General features: G+C 40.6%; 1 protein-coding gene across 2 annotated transcripts in view; it reads left to right on the plus strand.

Moving 5' to 3' along the window:
- Window positions 1-13226: 13226 nt before the first annotated feature.
- Window positions 13227-20233, plus strand: part of ANKRD50 (ankyrin repeat domain 50) — a 42051-nt gene continuing 35044 nt past the window's right edge. Inside the window, exons 1-2 of one of the 2 annotated variants that reach the window (XM_040699592.2) lie at window positions 13227-13453; window positions 14102-15383. In XM_040699592.2, the coding sequence (XP_040555526.1) occupies window positions 14905-15383 (479 nt within the window). In that variant the 5' untranslated portion in view covers window positions 13227-13453; window positions 14102-14904. The remainder of the gene's footprint in view (window positions 13454-14101; window positions 15384-20233) is intronic. The other variant, XM_015276388.4, reaches the window with a different exon arrangement.

Genomic DNA, 20233 nt, shown 5'->3' on the forward strand with positions numbered 1-20233 from the left:
AAATACCTTCAAGATATCAGTACTCAGCTCTTCCCCAGAAACCCTTGTAGCTGTCCTACTGATCTTTTAATGACCATCAGAAAAACAAGAAGAAAACAGATTTTCCCGTTTGTATTATCTACAGCCCACTAAAATACTTGCCTATCTCTCCCACAGCTGCCTTAGTACCTTTAAGAAAATAAAAATAATTTAAATATTCCTTGTCCTTGAAACCACAAGGCTGTATGATGCCTGACTGATGTGCATGCTGTTACCATTTTCCTCAGGGATACATTTTTGCCTACCAGCATTTATTTACTATGTCTAGGGATGTTTTCTGAGAACTGGTTCATGTGCATTTCTCAATTTTACAACGCTCGTGTGAGTGTGTTACAGAGCAATCATTCCTGAGCAAAGATTTGTTGGTTAGCACTCTTTTCTCTCTACCCAGCAGTTTGTAAAGTTTTCTCATTTCTGTTGTTAACAGACTATGGTAGAAGAAATTTGATATTAAATGAGTTTTTAAAGGACTCTATGTTTCAATAAAGATTCTTAGTATTTCTACATAACTAAATATTTTTTTTAAATCTACAAACACATTTATAGTAGGTATCTCTAACTGTGTGTCAGGGTATCTTCAATGCAGGCACCGTTTCACAGAATAACTTGGGACCTAATAGTGAGACAAACATTTCTGTGGGGTAGATAAACACACATTAAGCTCCTGTCTGCACATAACTCCCTCTGACACAAATACATATATGCATTTGTATATGCTTGACGTTAACAACTACACATATGAATATGCATGTTGTTATTTAAAATACAAATCCAGATTCTTACATACAGCTTTTAAAACACTGACAGCCCAATAGGATGGTGAGACTATTCACAGTTACACATGTGAGCATGGATTAAACCACACAGGCTACTAAAATATGGCACTTTAATATATGTAAGTGGAAGTCTAAAAGTTAGCTGAAGGTTACCTTGGAATACAGCTGCCATTCTTAAAAATCAAAGAACTTCACACACAGGTTTTAAAATACCAATTTTAATGCAAAGTCTATTTCAAATGGCATTATGGTACTTCTTTATATGTTTTTCAGACCGCGACTCTGAGAACAATTAATGTAGCTTAATCCATTTTTCATTCACTCTTATCTTTTTTGTCTTTTATCTGGCTCATTACTTCAGCATGGAAAAAACCCTGAATTACCAACCCCTCTGCTTCCGCTTCTACTCTACGTATATAACCTGTTTAATGCAGCAAAAAGAATAGAGAAACAGCAATAGTGTGTGTAAATATTGACAATTTTGAAATGCATCAGGAACTCTTCAAAGTATTCTATCGTTCTGAAAAGCTCACTGTGAAAATTACTTTGCATGGTTAGCAGTTTGAATTTTTCTACCTTGACTTGCTAATATGAGGTTTTTCCAATTGCAATGAGCACAGCTCAAATCTGAAACTGATCAAAAACATTTTAGTTTTACTTCATTGTCCAATTTAAATGGAATATTTGAAATAAACTTAAATAAGAGAAAGTCGATTTAACTTAAATTGGCATAGATGCTATTAATAAAAGAACATAATTTTCTTTAATGGTTACTGACCAGAAATCATGATTTCTATGAAACAGGACTTGGTCCAATGTTGAACAAAGCCTTTCTGATGTACATTAAACATCATGATAATAAAATGATAAAATGATTTTATTTCCCTGGGTAAAGTACTCTGAAAGTAGATGGCAGTTGTTAAGAGCATGACAAATTCCTGCTTCCTTGGGATTTTACTTCTGTTCCTACTGTAATTAATAATTATGCAGCCATTAGGATTAAATGTAAATGTCACACTGTTGCTGTTCTTAATGAAACAGATTTCATACAGGTGACAATGTGCCTTGCTTACAAATCAGTGGGCTGACAGTCGTTGTGCATCTCTTTTTGTGTGAAGTCGAAATTTTCTATGCTTCTAGGAACAGCAGCAACATGTGTTTGAGTCATCTGGCTCCATAATCAGAATATGAACATAATTATATACACACATTTCTCTGACTTCATACCCACAAGGGCCGCTGCTGCCATGCCCTCCCTGCTCTGGGGAAGCAACAGACATGGCGAGGACTGATTTCACATTGGGGTCTTGCCCTCTTCCAGAGCAGGGACTGTTCCTTCTCAGGCCTCAGCTATATTAAGGAAAATCTGGATCCCACGTTCTTAAAACATTTGCTTTGTACTGTCCTAATTCCCATCATCTCTTCTCCTACTCACGTGTATAAGAACAGCCGTTGGTTTCAAGGAGTTTAGGAATCTGATAACCTGAGTTGATTACAATTTTAATAGAGCTAATAGTGGTTCTCAAAGCTGAATTACCCAATTATACATTTACAGAGGTAATATTTGAGCTGTCACTCAGTACCTGGTGATGCTGTGCTTACTATGAGTTTATACTACTTTACGCTCTTCAGCTTGGCTTAAAACTTTTAGTAAATGTTCTCTATGAAAGTACCAATTTAAATCACTCTTGACAGGACTAGCAGTTTCAGAATTGTCTGTACATACGCTGCGAACAAATTTTGCCCTTCCAGTATCAGCCGCCTACTTTCTGAGCATCTGATTAATCTATCTAATCTGTGGCACTCAGCAAGGACCTAATGCCACAGCATAATTATATTTCCCAATTAAATATAAATTGATTTCCTTTGGAGAGATTTACTCTTCATGGTGTGGGTGGGTCTGAAGGAGTGTTTAGAAAAATCAAGCTAACTGGCAATGAAGCTGGTGGTTGTAACCCCAAGAGAATGCAGGCAAAGTGCTAAAGAATGTGACCAACCCATGCAGGCGGTTAGGGTAAACAGATCAAACACAGAAAAGAAGCAAGTATGAAAATTGGAAATAAAAAGCATTTCTACTAAATGAATATATGCGGTCTTCCTGGATGATAAAGTTGGGACAACTGTTGCTGTCTACACTGCTTTTATATACTTCTCACACCTGACTTTGGTCTATGCCTAGTAGTTGATACACATAAATGCTATTACCTCCAATAATAAGACTCTGAATTAGTAGTAAAACACTTAATCCCCTCTCACTGAACTTAATGCTCTGAATATAGTGCAAAAGAGTACCTGGACGAGGCTAACATTTGAAAATAGCTGCTTTGTTCACTTAGGAGTTGCAAAGTAGAAAGTGTGTCCAAGTTACTGTTCTACTAAAACTTCATGGACTTTCATTCAGCGATTTCTGAAACCGGAAATGCTTGACAAAGTAGGGAAAAAAAATCTATTAGAGAGATATTAGCATGAGATTAATGGAGAGACACAATTAATCATTTTAAATTAGGAAGGGATTGATTTTTTATTTTCTGTTTTTGACAGAATCTGACTCATTTCTGAAAAAAAAAATGATCTTAACCTATTCATTTTAATTCACTCTAAGGGTAATAGTGATTAATCTCTTGATTAGAGATTAAATGAGAAGGAAAACATATTATAAAACTGAAACAAAACATCATAGATATTATAATGGACTCGCATCCACCAAACAGATGCTTAGCACTTGAGAAATACAGATAGATATCAAAATAACTGAAAAAGTATTTCAAAATGAGACTCATAGCAGTGAGACTGCAAAACTGTTGATGTCATGAATACAGAAATAACACATGTAATTGATTTCTACCAACGGTTGCAGCATGTCAATTTGCTGTATGGTTCTCTTCAGACTAGTTTCAATCTTTGCCCTTACAGCAAGTCTTTACCATGGTGATTAATGCCCTTTTCATATGTCGAGACTGATCTTTCTCTGCTCTCCCGTTTCACTTCTAATTCTCTAGTGAATGCTGGAAGTTCCTTTTCTTGTGCTAAGAATTACCCTGCAATCCTTAGATAACACTTGTATGGGTGCACACAGCTCCAAGCAGTTGCACTACTGTGACCATGTCATGTAAATAGGAACTTAACTTATACCAGCAAAGAAAAAAAGATCCCTTTAGTGTTTGCACTTCCCCTGTAATTCACACCTGCCTCCCACCTGGATAATTTAATCTGTGGAGGCTTCAGGACTCCATTTATCATCCCTCCCTCTTCTCGTTTACTAGATAGCTAAAGTTATCTCCACCTCCCTCTGCCTGAGTCCCATCGCCCACTTAATCCATTTAAATCCTTCCATTATTTCTTTCTTCTGCTAAATCCTCAGCTTCAGTGTCCTCTGTGTCTCCTCTTAATGTGTCGATAACCAGCACAAAGCTACTGGAGTGTTCTTGCTGAGACTCAGTAGAGCCTGCAAAGTAAAGACAATTTATCTTTTGCCCATTGTCTGCTGTTTATGACTGTATAATATAAAAGGCTTTATGCTTTTTTCACTTTTTTTCAATTCTACCTGCAAGATCAGGATCCCAGGAATTCAGTTATAAGGAGGTGAACAGCTCAGACTGGTATTCTGCTAAATTTAATAGGACATCTTTAAAATAGATGAGTATTAATGCTCAGAATTGTATCTTCAAATGTTTTTCTTTTAACCTCAACTTTAGTTGTTTCTATTTTTCTTCTTTCTTCCTTTCTGACTCAACCTGCTTTTGAGAGACAGCTAAGATAAAAAGGCAAGCCTTGCTCCTCATCTAAACACACATTAATCTTTTTTGGACAGAGTATTTCATGGTTATAAACCCTCTGCTGCATAGCCAGATCTTCACCACTCCTCACAGTTTTCAATTTCTTGTCTGCTCCCTAAGAGTATTAACGGGATTTTATGAAGATGAGGCAGTCACGGAAACAACCTGAACTCAAACCCTTGGAGCTTTGAAGATATGGCCTGGATTTTGACTTCAGTATGTATTTCTACAGCATGCTAACACAAAGGAGAAAAATCAGGGTATTTGGTAAGATACATTGAATAGGAGGAACTAGTATTGAACAGTGAGATGCTCAGTAAGGTATCCTTGCACTCAGATAGTAGAGCCATCTCAAGGCCTTTTTCACATCTGTTCTCCAGGTTCCCAATGGTCAATGGTTTTTAGAACGATCTGCCTCTCTCAATTTCAGAGAGTACATTGCCACTTAGAGTTAAAAAGGATATTGTAGAAGCTGTTGGGGTTATTAGCTTCACTCTTATTTAGGTTGCAGAGGCTTCCCACACACTCCACAGGCAGAGAAAAAAATAATCTTCTGTTCTGATTGCTGCTTTGCATTTATTATTTCATATTGTAGTGTTTACTGCAGCTCTATATGCAACTTCTCTCATACTATCTACAAGTCTGCTGGCATTTGTAGAACAATTTTTGAGGACTCCTCCAAAAATGCTATAAATATCCAAAGTCTGTAACTGCCCTGAAACAATTTAATGTCAGCTTTCTGTTCAGCGTTATGTACTTGCTGAAATTCTCCTGCGTTACTTTCAGCTTGTGGAGTTATATGTAAACCATACAACTACTGTGTTTTGTGGGTACATTCTAGACCATAAAACACCAATTTTTGACATGCTGGGACAAAGAAAGTAGAAAAGTTGCTTGCTTTGATATAGCCTTCTCTTCCAATAGAATGTTCTGAATCCTTTTACAGTGTTGCATGAGAAAATGCAATTTGATTTTTTCCTTTTCATTTGTTTTATAAAATGAATGATTTTAGATTCCTTGAAAATCTATTAATACCATCTGGAAGATGGGAAAGAGTTTCTTATTTAGGGAAAGGGAATGAAATTTTGCTTATCAAAGTAGACTCACGATCAAACTAAAATTGACTTCCACATTAAATGCAAATGGTTTTTTTCAATCAACATTAATTTATCTCATTTTATTTTCAAAGTCTAACAGCACATTCCTAGGAATATATTTTAGCTTCTCTGAGGAATATATTTTAGCTTCCTTATCTGGATCTAGGAGATCTGTAATTAATCTAAGCAAATGTTCAGAAATGTGTTAGAAAAGGGCTAATCGAGTGATTTCATAGATATAGCAAAGTTGCTTCAAAATCTCTTACATCTTTATTCCTGTTGACTACAGTTCTTCATGAATACTTTCATTCTATGAGTGTCCATAACATCATAGAGGCCTGGACTGAAAAAGAAAAATTAAATCATAGGTTTTTAGGATTACGTTGATTATTTGTATCTATAAACTTTGTGAGCATAAACATAATTCTATGAGCAGTGGGTATGGTTTTTCAGAAAGACCTCAGTGCAGCTATGCAAGGTGTGTTTCACCTCTCCTCCCAAGCCTGGACAGAGCTGCCAGCAAAAGCTACCCAGCAGCTTGAAGTCTGCTCTCTGCTTGTCCATATATGCCAGTTGTACATGCTCTGGTACTTGAGTCCACTCATAAGAAAGCAAGGTCTGTACTTGCTGCTTTAAGCATGCCTTATACCAAGGGGGAAAAAAAGCATGACTACATTCCATATTCTCCCTAAGACTGGAAACTGAGCTTATAGACCAACTAAACTTGACTTTGACAGCTGGTAGTCTTGCAGCTAGAGAAATGAATGGTGAAGCCAGCTAGGCAAAGCTTAAAAGGACAAGCAAAATTAAATCCTGCGATCTTCTTACCCCTAAAGTGATGACTTATGGAGTACTACAAATCTGGGAAAACAGCAGAAGTGCTCAGTGCTTAATGCAGCAAGTGCTTAGTGACCTGGGATATTCTGTCAAGTGGGCAGTTTGTCTCCACAGGGATTGCAGAATAGTGTTTAAAATGCATGAATTCACAAATACCAAGAAATGGTCTTGAGATAGAGTAAACTACATTGAGAGAGAAATGAGTTAAATTGACTATACAGTATTACATATATCAGCATGACTTCTCACACAAGGAGTGTATGACCCACTATGGGCTTAGGGCAGAGGTCTGCAAGAGCCTACACAGTGAAAGGGATTTGGGTTATTTACTACTTACGGTTTGATCTGGATAGCTCCCACTGATTCAACAACACATCAGTCAGACTTGGCCAGTTAGAGTATTGCTACATGGTGTTACTGAAGTAGTACAAAATATTTTGGTACATCTTGCTTTTGCTTGCAGTTAGACCAGACATAAGAAAGCAAATAGGAAAGGTTTACTATCCTTATTGTACCAATGGGGAAACAGAAGCAGGTAAGGTTACAGGAGTTGCTCAAGATCACAGAACGGGTCAGGACAAGCATTCAGGTGCTGATGAAAGTAGTGAGATTACATGAGCAACATACAGAAAGAGTATAAGCTATTTACACACACATTCCTAATGCTTACAGCTTAAATATTTCCAACATAAATCAAACAGTACTTGATCAGATTTCACTAAGTTTATATAAAATCTTGCGTCAGTATAAATTCTTCTGTTATTGTATGTAGTAATTCTGATTCTTCACTTAAGCATTATTTCTTATTCTTAGGCATCTATTTCATCTTTTTTCATGCACAGTCAATGATATTTTGACAAATATATTTCAGGTCCAACTCACATAAATGGTCATTTTCTTGATTTAGTTTTGTTATGGCTTACTGCTGACAGATTTTTCTCTTTCCACTCCACAGAAGTTTTCATGCCATCATTTAATGACATTTAAATTCTTTGCAGATCCTCATCCATTTTCATCCAACAGAACCAGTTATCTACTGCAGCACCTGTTTTCCAGAATATTATACTTAATAATTAAGTTTGACTGGCGTCATGTGTTGTCAACTCTTATTATACAGAACGGTAATGTTATACCATAATTCACATTGCACAAATACTGGTTAACATGCTACTCTAGGGCAGGAGGAAGCTGGAGTGTATTCCAATCCCTGCACACATAGCAACGTTTGAGGTTAGAATGACATAGGCCACTACATTAGCATGCATTTCTTGGATTCTCAAGGCCAATGTTTTAGAGTTGAGTTCTGTTTAGCTACCAATATTAGCCTAAATATTGCAACGTATTTTGCAGACAAACAGCCAAACCCACACTCAATAAATATCACAGGTTGAGTGTCAATTTTTAAACAGAAAATTTGCCTTTTCCTAGGACTATGCAGATGCATATTCAGATAATAAAAAAAATGTTGCAGCAAACTCTGGAAGCCATGGCCTGAAGTATTGGCCATGAAAGAGTCGTTCAGCCCATTGACTAAATTTAGTGTGTGATCCCCATGCCTAAATTGGAAGGATGGTGCTCTCAGGTCAAGAGAAAGGCTTCTCCAGAACCATTTCAGAGCATTTAAACTGGCTTCCTGTTGACAATAGCTACCTGGAGAAGCCACATTTTTCTTTTTCTGACAGTGTAATGTCATGAGAAATTGCACTAGTAGTGTGATAGTGTCACAGAATCGTGGAGGTTGGAAGGGACTTCTGGAGATCATCTAGTCCAACACCCCACTTTTCTTTCCACAGACAAAGTTTTACAGGCATGGGCAGCATGGCATTTGAGTTTGTCCTGGCTCTATTGAGTTACAAAATGACCATGCCCAAAAGGTAAGGATGCATCTATGAGAGCTTCCTTCTTGCCCTTTTGGTGGCTGCAAGATAGATGCAGTATTTTAAAGAGGGCCAGAATGCTGGCCCGTGTGTATCAAAGGCAAGCTAATCCAAAGCACAGGAGTCATTTTCCCACCAAACAGCAACTAACATATATTGTAGCTTCAGTTCTATAATAACCTATATAAATTAAAGCTGTCTGCCTGGAAGTGGGACCAATTTCTTTTTCAGGAGGAATGAGGATATAGTTATTTCCTCTCCCGTTCAAGTGTTTGAGCTACTGCATTATCATATCCAGGATCTTTTGTTTAATTTTTCTTCAGCTCCATCATTCTTGCATCCTTTGTTCACAGAGAGCCCGTTTCAATAGATGGGATAGATAGTACCTCTACCCAAATTACTGGGTAATGAGGAAGGAACTGAAAGGAACTATTATACTTTCTAACTATATTCTTATGTAAAATAGCGCTATTGCCTTCATCTATTGAAAACCCGCAGTGATGAGGGAAACTCCCAGATAGCTAGAATAAAATAGCATTATGAATAATGTTATGTCCCTTTTTTAAAAAATAATAATAATAAAGGCAAAAAGAAGCATCAAGGGAACTGTGTGGTCAGTGTCAACTCAGCCTGAGACCTTGTAAAGCACCTCTTGGGGTCAATTTCCATGTAGTCCGGCAAACTGTGCTGTGCCAACACAAACTGAAGGGGATCCACAAACATGACAGTAGGTGTCAGGTTGAGCATGAGCTCCCTTGCATACAGGACTTCCAGATTGCTCTGTGGAGGAATTTTGTATGACATCATGGTATGATACTAAAGAATATCTCACCCTTGGCAGGTTTTTGGACTGGGATCTAAATGTCAGTATCTCTGAAATTAGACACTCATACCTTTGCCTAATTGTTCCACGTGATAAAGCTTCCACTATTTGCTTGGAAAATTATAATGTGCTTTTTATGTCAATTTTCTTGTGTTATATCAGGTCTACACTATCTTCCTTTACCATCAAATTCACTAATTTCACCTGTCAGAGAAAGTATCTGAATTAATAATGCATAATTATGCATGAAAATCAGTAAGTTACAGTTAGACAAGTACTTAAAATGACTGCTGTAAGTTGGCAACGATGCCTCAGGCCCACCCCTAAAAACAGTTTATTTGGGGACATGAATGCATGTCTACCAAAAGCTTTCCCAAAGCTCTTACAAGCTCTTGGGATCTGCAGCTCCACTCCCTTCTCCTGCAGACCTGGCACTGACTTGACGGGACATGCAGCACCTAGACAGCAGGACCAGGGCTGGGTGTGAGTCATACACAAACCAGAAAGCAGCCAAACTGATAACAGTGCTCCAAGCTACGTACAATGCAAATGTTTTTATGTGAACACGATTACTCAAGTTTTGATGACTTTAAATATCAGCCTTAGTCCTACCTTTGCCATCACAATTGATTACATTCTCTGGCCTATCAGAGATGGCTGTTATCTTAAAACAAACCTTCCTATCTGAATAGCATCATCTTGTAACTGCTAACACATTAGTGGTCTTTTCTACCATTCTGAGAAAAGATGCTGCAGTGAATTTAGAATGCGTAACGGCTTTTTGTTTAATCAGTCCCTTAGATTTTCCAAAGCCAGTATAGACTTCATAAAGTTAGAAATTATTTACCTTTTTACTAAAAGTTTCATCTTATTTTCTCACTGTTAACTAGTATTTGTGACTATAAAATTATGCCTGAAAACGCATAGCAGAAACTTCCCATTGTATCTTAGGATCAGGTCCTGAAATGTGTCTTCATTTAAGCAGCCAGGTTATTACCGCCTCAGACCACTGAAGCTACAAGAAGAGTGTATTTTTTTCAGATGGGAGATTTTGATATGTTTCGTCTTCTTTGTGTCTGCTTGAGGTCTTATCTGTCAGTCTTAGAGTCTGCAAGGTTGCACCCAATTATATCGTGGTTCGCTTGCTATCTATGTCAAGCTGAGTTATACAAAACCACAAAATAAGGTTTGGTTCTTATCCTGCCTCATTAACTACAACATTGCACAATTGTATCAGCAATATCTGACTCTTAGCTATAATAATTCACCAGGATGATGTCATGGAGGCTGTTGCGTTAGAAATAGGAGGAGCTATGCAAATACACTTGATAACAAAATACCTTCCTTGCTTTTGAAGGTTGACTTCAGGGTCTTACTCTTTAGCGTACAGATGAAAGCTCCCAACCTCAGCAGCCGCGCCTCTTACTTCACAGCAATCTCATTTCTTTTTTAACGCTTCCAACATTTTTTAGGATATTTTACCTATGTTTCAATTATTTATCACCTTCAGTGTTTACATGCTTTTTGTTTACTAACTAATTCAGGCAGTCAATGCAAGACCACTGTCAAACTTCACCTTTAGGTCATGCATGCGTCCTTTTAAAGAAGCATGCAGGTCGTACTTCCAACCTTGCAATATTTTATCACCTTTTGAAAAACTAAAAATCCTCCCACTGTGAAGAATATAAATGCATTCTGGGCCTTCTGCATTTTTCCTGGTTTTTATTCTCTCCTTTCTGCCTCCTTTCTTCTTTCCCCTTGCCATTCCCACAAGTAATTTCCATTCATGTTAGTTGTAGAACTGATCTTCTGAATGGAAGTTTTGCTCAAATGCATGATACATAAGTAATTTCTGTGGGGATGCTTATTGTGTGTCTCTGTTCCATGCTAAAATCAAATTACTGTCAATCTATTCAGTTGCAGAATTTATATATTAGCATGGAAAGATTAGTATTTTCTAGTCATCGTCTATAATGCAATCTTGATTACATTTAAATATCTAATTTTAGCAAACCACACTATTATTCTTACTGTTCATGTTGGATGTTGTGGAATCTAACAGCAACTTCTCATGTAAATCGGTCTTTGTTTGCATCCCAGTCATCAGAAAAGGGGGAGCTCCATTTTCCCTTGGGTTTCATCATTGTCCAAACTCTCATTTTTTCTCTTTTGTTTCCCTGAACATCCATCAGCCCAGTGCTTGTGTCTAAGATGTGACCCTCAGCATCTTGATCTTTCTGGTGTTTGTGTGGGTTTGGTTCTGGGTTTTTTTTTTGGGGGGGGGGGAAGAGGGTGGGGAGCGGAGCTTTTTATTTGTTGTTGGTTTGTTTTTGTGTTTTTTTTTTTTTTTTTTTTGCAGTCTCTTTCACTATCAAACCTCTGTTTTGTCTCCAGCCAACTCAGCTGACCAGAACTACAATTTCATCATTCCAAATGTTATCTATCACTATTCATTCACTGTTAAGAGAAAAACAAAGGGGAGCTGGAGGGGGAGAGAGAGAGATTTAGCAGTTCAAAGGCTCTCATGAGGAGGTGCTGCTAGGAAAGAAAAAAAGCTTAGAGAAGACTATTTCCCTGAAGTATGTAGTCTAAAAAAGAAAACAGATACATACATATACATACATATATATATATAAGATCAACAAAACCAACACTTTTTCTGACTACTATTCTTATTTCTGTTTCTCCCCCACTCCCCATTGCGTTGCAAATTTGTAATTCGGTGCTTCCAAAGGTTCTTCAAACTTGTTCTACTGGTTTCCAGAAGTAGGCAGACTTGTTTTTCTAAGCTCTTCAGTATGCCAGATGAATTTATTCTTTTTTTTTTTTTCATTTTATTCCTACAGAGAATCTCGGGACACTCCTTGAAGGGCAGTAAATGAGTGTGCCATACTGCATGGATGTACTCAGTGTAAAGCAGTGCTTTAACTGCCCGGTACACAAAGCCATACAGAGGGAAGGCTCTCTTTACCAACCACAAAGCCCCTGATCAGAAAACTAATAGGAAAGAGCCTTATTATAAATAATGTGGCCAGCACAAGAGATGAAATTTTAATGGAAACCCTTCCCCTCCTTGCTCTCAGGCAGCCAAATAAGGGGTGAACTCCCACTTTCTCCCCGTGTGTAGGCTGCACTGTGAAGGGCTGCTGTGCCCAGTGATGTTTCTAGTCCTGTCAAAGGGATCTCACAGCAGTTTTCAGGGATCTGCAAACTGAAGGAGGATTCAGGAAGGCAGCTGTATTTCATGGGTCTGCACCAGTTCATCTGTCCCAGGCTGGAGTGCTGCTAAGCCCACACTCAGGCCTGCAGCAAGCTTGGAAAAATGTGGTTTTCATTGTGTGAAGTGTGAGGAGTAAGGGGAAAACTGCTTGGAATCACCACATACATTCTGTGAGGCTGCACTTCCTCAGTGCACGTAGCGAATCCCTGCCCGGGATGGGCTGGTTTGGATGAAATAGGAACAGGCAGCAGTCAGGCAAGGGGAAAACAGCTATTAGGCCTACGCTTTTCTGGGTTAACAAAAGTAAGGAAAGCTGAAGTCGTGCATTAGAGAGATGGCATACGTGATTTACACAGTGCAGTCACCGTGCTCTGCGCGTAAGTAAAACAACCAGCCATCGATCCCAACCGTTTGCGGAGAACCTTTATTTTTCAAGTTTCGGTGCTCCCGCCCCCCGCAGTTCCCCTCAGGGCGCTCCGCCCCACCCGGGCAAACCCCGCGGCCGCGCCCCGGCGGCGGGAGCCACGCTGCCGCCCCCTGCAGGGCCCCGCCGCCGGGGGGCTCCGGCCGTTGGACGCCCCCTTCTTCAGCAGCGGCGGCGGGACAAAGCGGAGGGGCGGTAAAGCGCCCGCCCGGCGTCTCCCTCCGCCCAGGACTACTTGCCGCCAGATGTCGGGCTGGCAGGCGGGCGGGGGGCGGGGCGTGAGGCGGGCAGGGGCGGGGGCAACGCGAGGGGGCGGGGTCTGGCGGAAGGGGTCAAGGAGTCGCGGAGGAGCGCACAGGCGGGCTGAGGCGCCGCGGAGCGGGCTGGCCGCGGGCCTGGCACGGCGGAGCCCGGGGGCGGGAGCCGAGCGGCCCGGAGGAAGAGGAGGGGCGCGCAGCGCTGCGCCGCTGGGAGGCTGGAGCGGCCGCTGGGGCGCTGGTGGAGGTAAGCGTGCGGCGGCAGGGAGGCCCCTAGCCCGGCGGCCGTTGGGGCGGTCGGCGACCGTTGGGCGGTACCTGGCGGAGGTGGGCAGCGGAGTGACAGCGGCGGGCGGCTGCGGCCGGGGGCTTTGTGCGGAGCCGTGCTGGGGGAGGGGAGCGGGGGGGCACCCGGCCGTTCGCTCGGCTTCGGGATCGCCGTCGTGAGTCGGGTGTCCGGCCGGGGCAGCGCAGCCCGGGCTGAGGGCGCGGGCGGGGAGCCGCTGGGGCTGACAGGAGCGGCAGCCGGGGCAGCCCCCGTCCTGCTGCGGGCGGGCGGCGAACAAAGGGGTGTGCGAGGAGCCGTGGGCAGAGCTCGTCTGTGGGATAAAGTTCCCGAGAAAGCCGTGGGCAGCGGCTGGAAGGCTGTGCGCAGGGAGGGTTCGGCGCTGGAGCCGTGGGAGAAAGAGTGTGCGGAGATAAAGGGAGCGTTCGGCTCTCGTAGGGAGGAAGTGCGGGGCTCGTTGTGCTGTGATTCTGAGGCCACTGTCACAGCTGTCTATTGTTATGTTTTTATATATAGCCAATTGTACCTTGAAACAACATTTATTTTTCCTTTTAAAGCAGCTTTTTAGATGAATAGTACGGGCAAAACTAAAGATAAGAGCCATTGACTTCACTCTTTGTTGTCTGCTTTGCAGCTGACTGAATTACGACTTGCATGCAGGGTTAAAAGTGCTGTCTTCTTTATTTCAGAGCTCTAGGGGAAGATGTTGTCTCTTCTGACATCTTGCGATTAAGATACCTGAGAACAGGTTCAGTAAGAATCCAGGTTGCTGAAGAAGACGCTTACGAATGTACTGAAATGAGAAGTTGTAAACACTTTTTTTCCCCTTTCATCCCTACTGCCTAAGAAACCATAATCCAAAGCAATTCTGAGACGCTTGCCCAGATATACGAAGTCTGCAAAGTTCCTTGTCCAAACTGACCGTTTCTCAGTAAGTTGTGCACATCCACACGTTTGGGGTATCTATCTAGTACTCTGAAGAAGAATTGCTTTCTGTATAAAATTCCCAGCAGGAGCATTTTGTTATGGACAGCTTTTTCTGGATTTATATCCGGAGAGATTAATGCCTAGAGTTGAAAGGCATTTAGTATACATTGAAAAGCTGGCTTCCCTTCAGTTTTTCCAGATGTAGTGTCTCCCCTGTATACTGGGAACGTGCACAACTGCTTAAACTACAGATGTAGCCATGGAGCTGTATGGACTTCTGAGCCATAGGAGAAGTATTGTTGAGCGCTGGTGTCAGATGCTGCTTCATGATGTCAGCTGAGCTGTGATTGTGTTTCACTACTTGTAATACCGCATCCAAATGGAGTGACGCCCTTTGCGAGAAGATGCTGTTAAGTGTTATGGGGAAGGTTAACTGATTATTTTACGCCTTGTCAAGTTCTGAGCAGAAGATCTTCCTGTGCAAGATGAACCCGTGCCTCCCTGCGCTAAGATGTTGAAGGTGTACTGCTGCTTATGACAAGTCCAAGAGAAGAAGCTTTGTAAAATGGCTCAAACCAGCTTGCTGCAGGGAAAGCAGTTTTACTGTAGGGAGTGGGTTTTCCACAAGCTTCAGCACTGCCTTCAGGAGAAAGCTAACTGCAGCGGTAGTGCTGCCAACAAACCATCTCTTGTAGCAAGTTCTGGGAATAATACCGGTGTTGTCTCTGGGAAAGGAGCTGCCTGGGGTGTATTGTTGGTAGGAGGGCCCGGTAGTGGGAAGACAGCCCTCTGTACTGAGTTACTCTGGCCAAGCTCACCTGCAAACCTACAAAGAGGCTTACATCGGCAAGCCCTAGCCTTCCATTTCTGCAGAGCCCAGGACTCCGACACGCTGTGTGTTGGAGGGTTTATCAGAGGTTTAGTTGCACAAATCTGCCGCAGTGGACTGATCCAGGGATATGAGGACAAACTAAGAGATCCTGCTATTCAAAGCCTCTTGCAACCCGGGGAATGCGAGAGGAACCCTGCTGAAGCATTTAAAAGGTAAAAACTAATAAACAAAAAAGCCTTACCTAAAGCAAAAACCAAATAATAATTAAAAAAAACCCTTGTTTCTATTTAGGTTTTGCTTCCAAAGAGTCTACAATACAGACGGTTTTTTACATGTCTGTCTCTTGGTTTGTTATCTCTGTGGATTACTCAGAGCTTTCAGACCTACTGTGGAAAAATGAAGTTTGTCCTTATAGCTGATATAAATAAATATTTGCTTTTTAAATAAAATTTACTATTGATAGTGAGTTTATTTACATTACTTTAAAGTAATGGACTTAAGGGTGGATGATAGCTAGGATAAAGTCAGTGGCCTTTGTGCTCTGTAAAAGGTAGGGTAGTTGTTCACAGATGTGAAACAGACCTTTTGGGACCCTTGCAAAAGCTTCCAACGCTGTTCTTTGTCAAAGAGGAAACTGGACTAATGGATCTCTGGGTCTGATCCAGCACATCAGTTTTATGTTTGTCTAAAAACATGTGGTAGGGAAATGTCAGTTAACTCCTGATGTTACTTCTCACAGTGTGGACGAATTATGTCATCTTTATCACTATTTACAAAATAAACACTTTAAAGTAGTAGGTGGATCAGACTCTCATCAAGAGAGTTCACCTTCCACCTTCTTAGAAGATTTGTCAGCTAAGCTGAATAAAAATACTAATCCACTGAATTTTTTTCCAATATGTTATTGGGAATTGTATTCCTCTGAGAGTACTTCTGTGTATCCGTGTCCCTTAAAATAGTCTGCCATCTTGAGCATGGCATTCACATCAGTATTCCTTTGGGTCACGGTGGAGGAAAATCCAGAAAGAATAAGGCTAGCAATAGAATTTCTACTGGTTGTTAGCTGACCTGATATTCCTTACTGTTACATAGTGGCTTAGCTGTTGTTTTTCTTCTCTGAGGTCTGAGGCTGGTCAAACAAATACTGAGGTTGAACCATAGTGCTTGATGGTAATGTCATGGTGTTGGGAAAGAGCCTTTCAGCTCTGGTGGCTGTGGTGTCCTTGTCTGATTAATAAACAGGATGCAAATCTACATTGTTCTCAGTATAGCGTCTTCAAAACAAACAGATTAAACTGAGACTAATTCTGGATTATTGTTGTTGTTGCTTACTGAAGATGCAACTTCAGCAACTCGTGGAGTCCTAATTTCAGAAGTATTAAGTCCTCTCGGTCTCTGATGGCTAAAAAGTGGGTGAAATTGTCTATAAACAGAATAACGGGCTCTGTCTGGCTTTAGGCAGTCTTTTAAAGTCATGGAAGTGGATTAATGTGGTGAATGAGAGCCTGTTTACATTTAAACATCTATTACAAAGAAATCTTACTAATTTAGAGCAAATTCTATTTAAGAACCTGAACCTCTCCTTTATTCTAAACACAACTAGCTTGCTCAGAAGAATAGGAGTTAAGTAAATGTCTTTAGGCAAAGATGCAGTATAGAAATATAAAAGATGACTGTAAGTTAGACTTAGCTTTTTAGATAAGACTGCTTTATGAATGCAAGATTTAATGATGGGTTCTTTGAGAATTTAGGTGTTTCTACAGGATTCTTGGCTTTGTGTTGGAAAAATGAGACAACAGCATTTGGTAGCAGTCTCAAATTTTTCAGCAGTGATTGTAACCTCTTAAGCTAAAAATACTTAACATAGTACAGCAGCTTCAGTCAAGGGTTTATTTTTATTACAATTTTATTTTGTCTCTTGCTGCCCACCAACCCTGGTTTCCCACTCCCAAAAGCAGCTGTGGTAGCTGGTATTCATCTTCAGATTTAAGGGAGATGAGGTGTTAGCACTGAGATGCTGTCCTGTCAATGTGTGTTTCCAGCGCTGTGGCAGGGGACCAGCAGGTGGCTGCTGACAGCAGTACTGGGAGCTGGTTCTGCTGTCCATATGGCATAGTCCCTGTGCACAGACATAAGGAACGGGGCAACGCCTCCTCACCCTGAAGTACCTCAATCACTTGCTAGTATATAAAGCATGGAAGAAATATTTATCAAAAATATAAGCTTTGTTCACAAGCCCCAAGACGTAATATTCTAGTATCCCAGTCCAGTATGTTTATGTATGCTTCCTGGTAAATGCAAATTGTACGTGAGCTCTAGGAAGACTTACAAGTCAGCTGATGACATTTAATATTGAATAAAGGCCCTGGAACAGCACAGAGCTCCCATCTCAATGCTCCATTGGCTTTACCTTATTTTAATTTTCTTTCATCAGTACAAGATGGCAAAGACCTTTCTTTAAAGTTACTGTCAGTTTTTTCATCTGCTTTGCACAGCAGCTGTTAGGCCCAGCTATGCTTTCATGGCCTAAAATGGAAAATCTTCTCTTTATAAGTGCTAAGCAAGCTTATGCTTTTCTATTTTTGTGCTAATTTTCCTAGAAGTAGTAAGAAAGAAAACTTGCTGGTTCCTTGTAAAGTGTCAGTTTATAAACAGTGTAACATTCTTTAGTCAAACTACTGAATCGTCTTGTGATGAGCATTTTTAAACAGGTTTCTAGCAAACCTTGTGGTTGTGGTGGTGGTGCCCTATGCGAGTGATTACCTATAGAGCAAACTCTTTTCTCCTCCTTATTTGAATCTCTGCTCTTAGAAAATTCTCATGTATTTATAATCTTTAAGTGCCCTAAAAATTCTTTCAGGATTGGATCTTACTGAATTGCAGGTCTGGAAGGTTTGCTATGTACAAATGTATTTGGCATTTGTTGCTACACTGACAGCTGAGAGAAAGAAGAGCTACTTATGGCACTGCTTCTGAGGCATTTCTCCATGCATGTGGTTCTGGAGCATGAAATGGTCTTAAAAACATGAGGGAGAAAGCTGAAACCTCATGTTCAAATTTGAAGTGAAAATTAAGAAGAAGGCAGAGAAAATGAAAAAAAATAATATAACATGTTCTGAAACTCAGACAGAACAATGTGTTTAACTGAACAAATTTAATCAAAAAAGGTCTGTTAAGTTATTCTTCCCTGCATGAATAGAAAAATTGGAACCACAATACCCTGGATTTTGCCAGACTACATCTAGAGTTGTGAATGGGGGTTATTTTCAGTTCTGTTAGAGCAATCTTACACTTCCACTGACGGGTAGGAATACAGGCAGCTGTCAGTTGTTTAAAGCCATGAGGAAATAGTGGAAGTCAGATACAAAGCATGGATAGTACTGAAATGGTTTAAGCTTCAGTGTAAAATAATGCTTATATTTTAGTTTGTTTTTCAGAAAAAGGAGATAGAATTAAACCAGGGAGCAATGGAAGATGTGCATCTGCTGTGTGTTGGGCTGCAACTGGGATTAGGGACAGAAGAATGAGGTTGGTTAGCTCCCAGGCCAGAAAACTGGACTGTGCTGGAAGTGTGGGGCCAGTTTACACCACACAGCTGATTTGTTTTCCAGCCTGTTGCTCTGAGTTTGTAAGACATCCAGGACCAGAGCTCATGAGTCAGTTTCAGAGAGAGAGAACATCTGCCTGTTAAATAACATCGCACCGTTAAGTTTGCAGTGTGTGTTGGTCTGGTACAAACTTAAGGAAAAGTCTGGGTGTTGTGTAATATTTGGGTGGATTGATGAAATGAATAAATACCTTGAAATGGTGAATTACCATGTCTCTTGGAAGGCTGGCATGAATGGAGCTGTTTTACTCTCACAGTGAAGTTACTTGCTGTCTTCTGCATCTCTTTTTAAGAGAATTCAAGTCAAGTCCTGTGAGATTTTGCACAAATGCTGAGTCATGGCTTGAAACAGTGATTGAGCGCCTGGCAGGAAGGCAGGGCTAACCCTGGGGAACTCAGGGCGCATGCAGCGTATCTGAGTGACCGGAAGGGGTGGAGCCAAAATCCATCCCTTTCCAGCCCTCACTTAGGGATTGACAGTGGAGGCAAGGGGATCTTGCTGGAGATCCTTGCCTACCGGAGGCCTTCTAAAGGTAAACAGCTTCTTTCCTTAATTTCTGTGCCCATGGCTGTTGCATTGGAGCAAGTACTAATTGCTGTAGCCTGGCACCTTGCTGCTCTGCTGTCATTGCTGCTTATATTATCACATTACAGGTCTGTTATGATTTTTTATTTGCCCTAGAGCTTTTAGTATTAAGGGATATCTATGCAACTACTTTAAGATGGACTGATCAGAGGGATGTACATAGTAGAAAAGCAAAGCTGAAAATTCTGATTTCTACTTATTTGCATTGCTGAAATTGTATTCTTATGCAGCTAGCTGTCCTAGATCTCTAGGGACTCAAGAGAAGAACAATAATTTTAAAAAATGCTGAGTATGTTTCTATGAAGCTTTTATGCAATAACATGCAAGCCCATGTTATATCTTCATCAAGAAATGAATATAGCAGAAAGTACACCATAGTAATGTCTTCCTCTGTATTTCTTATGCTTCATCTGTTCTACTTATTTGAAAAGTAGTCCCCGTTAAGAGTTAACTAAAATGAGTAGCTGGAAGGAGTCACCCATACCAAATATATACCAACCCAAACTTTGGAATTCTCAGTCAAAGCTAACAAGCACTTTTATCCCCCTTCCACTCCCTTACCTGTGTTGGATTTCCACATTCCTAATTTTGTTTCTTTCTTCCGCTCTGTTTTCTGCCAGGAGTTGTGCATGGTTGGAACGGTGCGAATTTCAGGTGTTTGAGGGAGTTTTCAATAAGGGCAAATTCTAGGTTGTAGAAAAACACAGGTTTGTTTCACAAATATTCTGTGACAGTTGTCCAAGGTCTCTAAATCTGCTGCATGAAATGCCATTTTTCTTGCAATTTATTTGGCATTGATGAAGGTAAAGGTTTAGAAAATGGGTTTTACATGATAAGATGAAATGCGTTGAAGGTGTTCTTTTTGAAAC

The sequence above is a fragment of the Gallus gallus genome, chromosome 4 (genome assembly GCF_016699485.2).
Source record: "Gallus gallus isolate bGalGal1 chromosome 4, bGalGal1.mat.broiler.GRCg7b, whole genome shotgun sequence".
NCBI lineage: Eukaryota > Metazoa > Chordata > Aves > Galliformes > Phasianidae > Gallus > Gallus gallus.